Below are 10,468 nucleotides of genomic sequence, written 5' to 3'. Positions count from 1 at the left end.
CGGGCCCAGCCAAGGCCCGAGGCTGCACGTGTACAGAGAGACGGTCAGCAGGGAGCCCAGGGCCAAGTTCACATATGGGTGGACCGAACCGGGAGACCTGGGAGAGGGGAGACCGGGGCGGTTCCGTGTGGGTCAGAGAGGCAGACAGTGGGGCCCCAGTGCCAACTGGACACTCCCCCCATCCCCAGCGGGTCCCCCTGGCAGGCATGCCCTCTCCCCTTGCTTCACCTGTCAAATTCCTCCTGCTCCTGCAAGCCCAAGTCACAGACGGTGCCTCCTCCTCTTTGAGGCCTTCTAGGTTCATCCCTGATGGAATCACTGGCTCCTTCCTCTGCTTTCCAATCCTGTGTTATAGCAACATCCTGCTCTGATTCTTATTGCAGGGTTGCCCTGACCCCACCTGCCCACTGTGGATTTCAGGAGGACAGGGAGGAAGTTGTTTCTGCTTGGTCTCCGGACAGGTTAAATGGAACTGCCTTCAGCAGAGGCAGCCCCAGCCCTCCGCGACCCGGGGACCCGGGGGTGCGGGGTGCCGTCGCCCACGGTGGCCAGCAGGCCCTCCGACTGCACACCGCGAGGCTGACTCTGCCCACCCGGAGGCGGCGGCGGGGGCCCGGCTGAGCGCCGAGGGCCGGGGGCGCCCCCTGGTGGTCGAGCCCCTCCGGTACTCCTCACGGCCGCTTTCAACGCCGCCCCACTGCCCTCCTCACAGCATCAGCCAGCGAGGAACTCATCCCGGACCCCAGCAACTCCTGCGCGGCCCACGCCTCACCCCCGCTCACTCCTACGGTCTCGTCCCTATGCAGCCGCCAAGGGGGTCTTTTAAAATGTTAACCACGTCTGGTCACTCGGTCTGATAAGCTTAAACCCCTCAAGGGACTTCCCTGGTGGGTCCAGTGGCTAAGACTCCCAATGAAGGAAGCCGGGGTTCGATCCCTGGTCAGCGAACTAGATCCTGCAAACTGCAATTAAAGACCCTGCCTGCTGCAGCTAAGACCCGCCACAGGCAGATAAAGAGAAACTTTTAAGATAAATAAAAATAAACTCTCAAAACCCGGATCAACAAAGGATGTGATCTCCTCCTTCCTGATCTCACTTGCCCCTGTCGCCACGCCACGCAGTTCTGCTTCCCGTTCTTCACACGCCCTGCTCCTGCTTCAGGGCATCGGCTTCTGCTGCTCCCCGAACCGGGGTGTTCCCCAACGGTCCCTGCCCTCCCGTCCTGGTGGTCCCGGCGTCCACAGGACCTCCTCAGAGAGGCCTCCCCGTCCCACCCTCTGAGACAGTCGCCCAGCAGCTTCCTCACGGCACCTGCCACACCCGGATCAGTCTCTGTTCAGTTTATCCTGCCAGCAATCCTAAGCGCTCAAAGAGTGGAGATTCAGAGTGTCTTGTTCACAGCCCTCCACCCCGCGCCCGCCGCCCCAGTGCCTAGAACAGGATGTGGTGGGTGCTTAATCAGTATTGGTATTTGATCCTTGCCAAACAGCACTTCACTCAGCCTGCAAGGGAAGCCTGTGATTCGCCCATTTCCAGGAAGTGAAAACTGAGGCTCGGCGAGGTCAGGGGCCTGCCTGCAGTCACGTGAGCTTGTCAAGCTGGCGCTTTGGCTGCCACCTGGCGGAGCCTCTCCCCTCTGCTCCTGCAGCTCCTTTCCCACCTGGAAAATGACCCAGGGGGCGCTGCCCTGCCCTTGCCCCGGGAGAGGCAATGCTGACCACCACTGCCTCTGCGCAGGCCTCAAGGTGGCATTTTCCTCGAAGGCCCTGCCCAGGAGCCCCACCCACCATCTCCCCGGGCAGGCAGGCCTGCCTCTCACCCTGCCCACCTTTCCGTCCACCCTATTGCCCCCACCATCACCTACTGCCTTCCTTTCAGCCCCACTGTCCCCCACGTACCCTCAGAATGGATCCAGGGGCTGTTTCTCACCTCTGTCCCTCCCAGATATGCAGTAAGAGAGATAGAAACAGAGGCCCACATGCAGCTACCAACAGTGAGCGGTGGCGGAAGATGAGGGGTGGAGGAGAGAGACACCGGGACGGGGCAGCGGCTGGCGAGTTCTGACGTTCAGCTCGACTTGGACCTGACTTGGGCACCAGCAGCCTGACTGGTCCCTTTGCGCATGTGAGAAAGAGGCAGCTCTCGGGGTTTCAGAGCCCCTCGCCCCCACGCCAAGCCCCCTGGTACAGGACCCACCCTGCAAGCAGTGCACAGCCACCTCCCCTCGCTGCCTGCACACTAGGGACGGCAGGCCGCGTCTTGATCCCCTGACCAGGGATCGAACCTGTGCCCCCTGCAGTGGAAGCGCGGTGTCCTAAACACTGGACCTCCACCAAAGTCCTGGGAAGACAGCTTGCAGTGCCGCCCAGGCCTCGGCTCAGACCCACAGATGCATCGGCAGCGTTCCCCCAAAGCCTTTCGGGCACACCTGCCTGGCCCCTGGCCCCTTGCAGGGTGGGCCTGTGCCTGGCCCCCTGCACACGCCCCCCAGGCCTTCCCCCACCGCAGGTCCCTGGGCCTTGTCACCCCCGCCTTCCCCGCTCATGAGTGTCAGACCAGGCCCATCCACAGAAGCCGGCCAAGGACCGTCTGGGGCCGGGGAGGGGCCCTCAAGCCTGCGTTGACTCAGACCCCATTTCTGCTCCCAGCCTCACTGACCTTCCTCCCTGGGGTTCACAGGAACCCAGGGAGGCGGGTGGACCACGCGGTGCCAGGACCCTCACTTGACAGAAGGGGAAAGAGAGGAGCAGAGGGGGGTGGGGGTCCAAGGCTGAGACGCTCCCCAAGAACCGAGGTCGACTTGGGGAGGTCCCTCGCAGGCCCCTTGGCTCACGTGAGCTGCTGCCTGCAGGGCCCAGCCTCCCCTGACCCACTGTGGTGCCTGCGTGTGCCCAGGGGCCGCTGGTCCTGCCCAAAGGCACCGGGGAGGGGGCAGGGAGGCGGCTGGACTGCTCTGCGCCTGGGGGTCCCCCTCCAGCCTGCGCATGGCTGGCACCAAGTTTGGGGGCCTCCCAGGAAGGGGGAAGGCAGAGAAACACCCTCTTCGTGGGGTCTGTGAGGAGGGCTGCGTCCACGGGGAAGACGCCAGGGAGCCCAGAGGCGGCCCTCCGAGGCCCCCACGCTTCCCACCGGCCAACACCGTGGAGGAAGGAATCAGGGCCCAGGTGAGTCATCTGATCACAAGGCCGCCTCCCAGCTGACTCAGGGAGACAGTCCGCATGGGCCCTTCCACCGGCCCCAGCTCAGGGCCTGAGTCAAGGATTCCAGGGGGTGGGCAGTCTGCCTGGGAAGCCCTGGCCCGCTTGTGAATCACTAGCCATCCTGTCTCTGAGCTCCCCTCTGAGCCCCGGCTGGGAGGGTGGGAGGCAAGGCGCTCACCTTCGCTGGGCTGGGTGGGGCTGGGCGGGAGGTCAGCAGGCTGACCACCCCCTCCCCACCAAGCACTCCCATCTGACTGACAAACAGCTGCTGTAATCAATCAAGCAGCTTCCGTGTTCTGACACTGAACTTCAGCTCTGTACAGGCCTTGGGCTGGACCCAGTGGGAGCCCCGTGGAGAAGGCCAGTGTGTGTCTGTAAACAGCAGTGGTGTTGATAAGCCTCGGGGCGGTGTGAGCTGTCTCACGTGTACGCTGGGGGCTTAGAGCCCGGACCCCACCGGGAGGGAATGAAGGAGCATCCCACCGGCAGCCAGCCAGCCCTCCCGGCAAACAGCGCCTCCTGGTGTCCAAACTGTGCTGGCCCTCCCCCATTGGATGCCCACGAAGCCAGGGATGAAGGTGTGCCTCCCATGGCCAGTAACTCAACCCCACCTTCGCTTCTGGACTTCGGTAGAGCTGGAGGAATGTCTTCTCCTAGATGTCTGGGCCTCCCTGCACCCAGGGTCCCCAGAGGTGCCCGGCACTCCGCTTGGCAGAGTGGGCCCTGGCTGCCCACCCCTGTGGCACACCTCCATTTACCCAGGGGCCTCTCACCTGCCCCCAGCCCGGGCCCTGGGGCAGGTCCCCATGGTCTGCTTTCCTGGCTTTGTCCCCGTGCCGGCTGGGCAGGGACTTCCTGCTGGAGAATTCCCGGATCCTCCGGGGAGGCCCCACGCTGGGCCTGGGAACTCAAGAGGAAGGGAAGTCAGGGCCTGCAGGCCTCGTGGCCCCAGGTCCTTCCCCACCCGGGTCAGGTGCATCAGACCTGCTGTCTTCCAGCTCAGATGGAGCCTGGGGCTCTGCAGCTGGGGTGGCCTGGGGCCTGTGGGCCCGGACGAGAACAAGACGGAGACCCTGGGTACGCTGGGCTTGTTCCTGGTGCAGGACAAGGAGCGGGCTCCGCAGACAGACAGCCAAGGAGCCCAATGCCCACTGAGTTTTATTAGTAACATGCTGGGCCTGACTTTGACGAGCAGGAGCAGTCTGCCGGGCAGGCCCACCCTGCAGATGCACAGACACGGGTTATCTTGAGACCCCTTGGCCCCAGGGGCTCCTTGAGGTGCCCTGAGAAGCGGGGCTCCATCCTTCCACACCTGCAGGGACCCCGGGCGGCGCCGGCTTCACTCTGGAGGCCAGTTTCCCATCTCGTCCATCTCCTCCAGAAGCAGGTGCTGGGGGTAACAAGTGGGTGAAAGTGGAGGACTTGGTGTCTTTGGACTCTCCTCTCCCTGTTCAGTGCCCCCCTGAACGTCCCACCTGCACCCCCAGAGGTAAGCACCCCAAGACCACCTTTCTGAAGCTGCCCCCGGGGGCCCGCAGCTGGCCCAGGCCCACCAGCCCGGAGCCGCCTCCTTGCGGCCTGGGGGGAGCAGCCCCAGCCGGCCCATGCCCTCCCTCACCTCTGTCCTGGACACCACACCGAGGGGGCTCGGCAACCCCCCCCCCAGCCCGGGGCGCTGCTTCTGCAGCCTCGGGGCCCCTCCTCCAGGGCCCCAACATTCCCCAAAGGCCGGGGCTTGGCTTCCTTCCCCCTCAGCCTGGTGTCCCTGAGGGCAGACAAGGAGAGAGGGGGTGGTGATGAGGATAGGACCCTCGACACGCCCCCAGCAGGAAGCTCTTCCCGAGGCTGCCCCGTCTCCCGGTGAGGCGCCAGCCCGCGCTCACCACCACCACCCAGAAACCCCCTGGTGGGCCCCGGTGTGCTCAGGATAAACTAGGACTGTGCCGCCCGGGACAGGGCAGGCCAGCTCAGGGGACGGCCCTGGAGGGGGCAGGGGAGAAACAGTCCCTTCAGCAGAAAAAGCCCAAAGCAGGGGCCCTACCGGAGCCAGGACTTGTGTGGGTTAGGGTGAGGCTCCCCAGAGCACCCGGGGCACCTGGTGACTTGGCCTAAGGCTCAGGATGAGGGGTGGGCGAGGATTCCCGGTATTCATGACCCTCGAGGGGTGAGTCATAATCCCTGGCATTGGAGTGCCCTTTGCAGTTGACCGCATGCCACACACTCCTCAGTTCATCTCATCTTCCAATGCCCCCTTTCCAGGTGAGGACACCGAAGCCCACATTCAAAGGCACAGAGCAAGTCAGGCCACAGCAGAGGCTACTACAGACTTTGCTCCTTCCTTTTGTGAACTACACAGACTGTAGGGGGGCAGATGTCCACTGAAGGAAAGGACGAGCTGATGAATGAATGGAAATTAACCCAGAAAGGAAACTGACACATTTTTTCATCAACAGATCTACCAGTGCACTCAGAGAAGCCTGGACAGGCCTAACCTTTAAGGCCAACGTCACAGAGGGCGGGCTGGGGAGGTCCCCACTGTTACCCCTGCCGACTCCCCTGCCGCCTGTGTGTGTTTGTGGGAGGAGGTGTGGATGTGACTGGGAGAGAAGACGGGAAAAGAGCGACATTATGCAAACGACAGAGGCGCAGGGAAGCCATCAAGCCGCCTGATAATCAACTCCCTCCGGGTGGAGATGAGGAAACTGACCCCAAACAGGGGGAGGGACTTGCCCAAAACCACAAGGCAAGTGCGTGGCAGTGACACCTTAGCAACAGGCTCTGGGCTAAGTGAGAGCGAGCCGGATGGAGAAGCGTGTGCTTAGGAGGTCGGGGTCCTGCTCTCGGAGAGACCACCACGGAGAAGGACTTATGCCCTTCCTGCCCGGCAGGGGGCGGGGGTGACTGGAGCTTGGGCCCGCAGCCTATGCAGACCGGAGGTCTCCAGCCCCAGGCTCCGGGTGCCCGCAGGCGGGTGGGTGGGCATACCTGGCCGTCCACGACGCCCGCCTCCTTCAGGGTGATCTCTGGCTGGGTCAGCAGCTCCCGGCCGTCGTAGCCACCCATCTTCCAGAGGCGGGACTCCCGCTGAACAACCAGAAGCTTCTTTAGCTCCGCCTCCACAAAACCTGAGAGCCAGAGAGACGGGCATGGGACAGGCAGGAGGGGGCAGCTGCAGCCTGTCTGGGATCTGAGGAAGGCGAAGTGGCCCCAGCTCTCCAAACCTCTCCCTGCCCCGCGTGGCCCCTGGTCACCCCCAGTCGGGCCCCTAGAGCCCGCCGGACTCCACCTCCCCACCGCCCAGCCTGTCCCAGGACACTCACTGGGCTCCCTGCCCCCATCGTGAATGTGACTCTCTTTACCTGCCTCCCCGGGGACAGCGTTCACTCGAGGGGCAGATATCTGCTCCACCCCTCCCCGCCTCCTCCAGCAGGTCCAGCGTACCAGTCCGGAGTAACCCACACCGCGGGGGTTCAAGCCCCAGCTCTGCCATTGACCAGCGAGGTGATGGTCGACAAATTACTTAACCCCTCTGGGCCCCAGTGATCTCACAGGGAAGCGGAGACTATAAAACAGGACCGACCTCAGAGTCAGAATGCAGCATTGCATGAAAAGTGCTTAGGACGGGGTTTGGCCCATGGTAAGGAAAATGTCAACGGCGACTTTACTGGAGGCTGTCGTTCATTACCACTGAAACATCTGCTCGCCACACCTGGGTGGCGAGGTGGCTGCGATGGGAGAAGGGAGGGGCCCTGGGCACCGTCACAGCAAGTGCACACCTGATGGGGAAACTGGGGGTGCAGGGGGGCGCCACTGAAGGAGCTGGAATTCTGGGCTGGGAAAGGGTGGTGCTCGAGGAGCCACGGTCCGGGTCGTAACCCGCCGCCTACCTCCCAGGCCTCCCCCGCCTCCCGGCCTGGGCGATCATTTTAGGTCCTATGGCTCCCCCTGGTGGTATTAACTGGTGTCGCATCTGAGAGCCGCTCCATCAAAGCGGGGCTGGGGGCGGGGTGAGGGGGGTGCGGGCAGCACACCCACCTACTGTGTCCGTTGACCTGAAGGCCTTATGCAGCGGTGACTGGAGGGTGACGGTGCCTGGGACGCAGAGCTTGAGGGCGCTGTCCTCCTCCTCCTCCGCCTCCTCTTCCTCGCCTGGCACCTCTCGGGGCAGGCCTTCCTTGAGAGGGAACTGGGTGTGACCGCCACCCCGCAGGTGAGGAGGGCGGCCCGAGCCTGGGCCCCCACCCCGACCCCGACCCCCAAGCAGAGAGCAGGACGGGGTGAGACAGGCGCCGCTCTCCCGGGCCCACCCCGCCTCCGCCCGCCTCCGCGCGCCGGGGCCCCACCGACCTTGGCCATGGCCCCCTTCTGGAGCCGCTTGTACAAGCCGAGGAGGCGGTTCCAGGGGGTTGCCCCCACCTTGGAGGAGGCCAGCCTTAGGTCACCTGTGGAGGGCAGTGGTCACGGGGGGCCCACAGCGAAGGGTGGAGGCCCAGCCTGAGGAGCACGGGTCCTTCGGGAGGGCTGAGCTAGGGCCAGCTATCCTTGTGTCCTTTGGCAAACGCCTGCTATGTGCCAGGCACAGTTCTAGGCATTTCACAAAGAGAGAACGTCTCACTTAATCCTTGCTAATGCCCTCTGACAGGAGTGCTATCATGCTCCCATTCTACAGATGGGGAAACTGAGATGCACAAAGGCTGAGCGACTTGCCGCCCTCACACCGCCTGGGCCGAGTGGCACTGGGATCCAGCTCTGCTCAGACTGCCCCGCATCCTCCCCAGCCCGATGCCCCGGCCGTCCCCCGGGGCCTGTGGCCACCGCACTCACCATCAAGCAGACACTCCTCCTCCCTGGAGGCCTCGGGGCTGAACTCCAGTGGCCCCACGGCACTCAGCACGCATCCCAGTTCCACCACCAAGGCCTGGGCAGAGTGGCCCCTGACCCCAGAGCACAGTCAGATGGGGGTGGCAGGCAGGGCCCAGAGAGGTGGTGAAGGTCCCAAACCCCCACCAAGGCCCTGCGCAGCTCCTCCAACCCCCTGCTCCCCACTGCTCTCTGCTCTGCCCTCTGGGGTATTCATCAGAGAGGAGGATGATCCCCTCAAAAGCAGGGAGGAGGGGAGGGGCCCAGCAAGGAGCTGGGAAGTGATGGGAGGCCCAACTCACCCCACATGCACCTTTCCTAGCCCCTGGCCTATACCCTTGTCTTTTCGGTGCCCCTATCCACAACCCCTCACTTGCAGGAGGACCCCCGTCTCAGCCTCCCTCTGTCATCTCCAGGTTCCTCTCCACTTTGATGTGAACAACCATGCCCACCCAGTCCTCTGCCCACCCAAGAAGTCCATTCCTGATAGTGAAAGTAGCTCAGTCGTGTCCAACTCTGCGACCCCATGGACTTTACAGTCCATGGAATTCTCCAGGCCAGAATACTGGAGTGGGTAGCCTTTCCCTTCTCCAGGGGATCTTCCCAACCCAGGGATCGAACCCAGGTCTCCCACGTGGCAGGTGAATTCTTTACTGGCTGAGCCACCGGGGAAGTCCAAGAATACTGGAGTGGGTAGCCTATTCCTTCTCCAGGGGATCTTCCCGACCCAGGAATCAGACAGGGGTCTCCTGCCTTGCATGTGGGTTCTTTAGCAGTTGAGCTACCAGGGAAGCCCCTGGTCTGTCCCCAGTTCGGGTCCTCAAACCTCAGGCCCACGTCCTCCTCCCTCCTGACACCCTGACTCCCCCCAGCTCCTCCATCCCCGGCCCAGCCCCTCACCTTTCTGAAGTCCCCGTATTCCCTGAGGCCTCCCCTGTGGCCGCCTCTTCCCTCTCCTCCAGCTCAGACAAGTGGTCCAGCACCTCCTGGCTTCCTCTGGGCAGGACTGGCTTCACCTCTACGCTCTGAGCCACGACCCTCACGACCTCTGCGGCTGGGGAGGTCTGGGGCCCTGGGTTCCCCCTCTCCAGTCTCGAGGGGCTGGGCCGCGGCAGGGCCCCAGGGCGGGCGCAGGTCAGCCTGGTGGGAGGCCTGGACTCCCTCCACGCAGGTCATCCCCGACGGTGACGGTTGGTCATCAAGAGGACGGCGTCCTGCCCCCTCAACCCCTTCCGCGGGGCCTTGTCTGAGCTCTTCGGGCTGCGCTTGCTGCCCACCAAGCTTCGGAAAAAGCAGAACATGGAGGAGCGGCCCAAAATTCGGGGTCGAGGGCCTGAAGCAGGGGCCTCCATCCTGAGAGGGTCCCTGACTTGGAGCGGCCGCAGCAGCCACCACAGGACCAACTGCTTAAGAACAGAAGGGGGTTTTCAAATTGAAAACCTCCAGTTGGAAACTTCCAGGAGTTCTAGAAGGTGGGGGCAGGGGGGGGGCATTCGTTGGGAGCAGAGTGGGCAGGGGTTTGACAAGGCCTGGGGAGCCAGCTGGGGTGGGGGCTTGGGGGGGTTGGGGAGGCCCCAGGAGACAGTGGGGGGGCAGGCAGAGCAGTCCCGAGGAACCCTAGCTCTGAGGATGGGGTCCAGGGCAGCCCAGGGCTTTCTCCTCCCCTCCTGTCCTTCCCCTGCGGCCCTGCCGTCCTTGGGATACACTCATTCCCCGCAGCCGGTGGATGTCCTTCCCCTCCCCTCCCAGCTGGCACGGCCCCCCCCACCCCGTGCCCTCCTTCCTGCACGCCTGCCGGTCACACTCAGGGTGACGTCACATTTCCCCTGTGGAGACCACCAAGGTAGGCGCCTGGCACACTGTCTTAACTGCACGCTGAATCTCAGTATTATTCCTGGAGACCTGATTATAAACCCATCTCAGTGACCTCGGGAGAGGTTCCTTAAGCCAGTCCAGCCTCAGTTTGTTCCCCTGTAAGATGGGTGTGGCCCGCTGCACCAACTTCCCAGGGTTGTTCCAAAGTGCTCTTATTTATTTATTTTTATATTTATTCATTTGGCTTCACTGTGTCTGAGTTCAGCACGTGAACTCTTAGTTGCTGCATGTGGGCTCTAGTTCCCTGACCAGGGATCGAACCCAGACTTCCCTCTTAGCCACTGGACCACCAGGGAAGTCCCTCCCAAGGGCTTTTAAAGTGCCTGGCACACAGTGGGTGGAGCTCAAGGAGCCTCCCCATCCTGGCTGTTTTACTGACACTGAGGGAAGGGAGCAGGGGACAGACCAAGAAGGAGGACCGGGAATCAGGGTGGGGGAAAAGCCGTGGGGGTGGAGGAGGGAGGCTGCTTTCCCCTGCGGAGCCCAGACCCGCCTCAGGCCACGGGCTGTGGCTTCGCATCCGGCGGCCACTG

The 10,468-nt window shown here is 63.3% G+C and overlaps 1 protein-coding gene across 1 annotated transcript; it reads right to left on the bottom strand.

The window, feature by feature from the left end:
* Nucleotides 1-4,539: 4,539 nt before the first annotated feature.
* LOC136151588 (gametogenetin-binding protein 1-like) lies at nt 4,540-9,412 on the bottom strand. Its single transcript, XM_065912832.1, is given in 6 exon segments — nt 4,540-4,590; nt 6,186-6,325; nt 7,236-7,386; nt 7,548-7,642; nt 8,025-8,134; nt 8,961-9,412. Coding segments are annotated over 6 exon segments (999 nt in total).
* Between the last annotated feature and the right edge of the window lie 1,056 nt (nt 9,413-10,468).

Source organism: Muntiacus reevesi, chromosome 20, assembly GCF_963930625.1.
Source record: "Muntiacus reevesi chromosome 20, mMunRee1.1, whole genome shotgun sequence".
Classification (NCBI taxonomy): Eukaryota; Metazoa; Chordata; class Mammalia; order Artiodactyla; family Cervidae; genus Muntiacus; species Muntiacus reevesi.
This window is presented reverse-complemented; position numbering and strand designations above follow the sequence as displayed.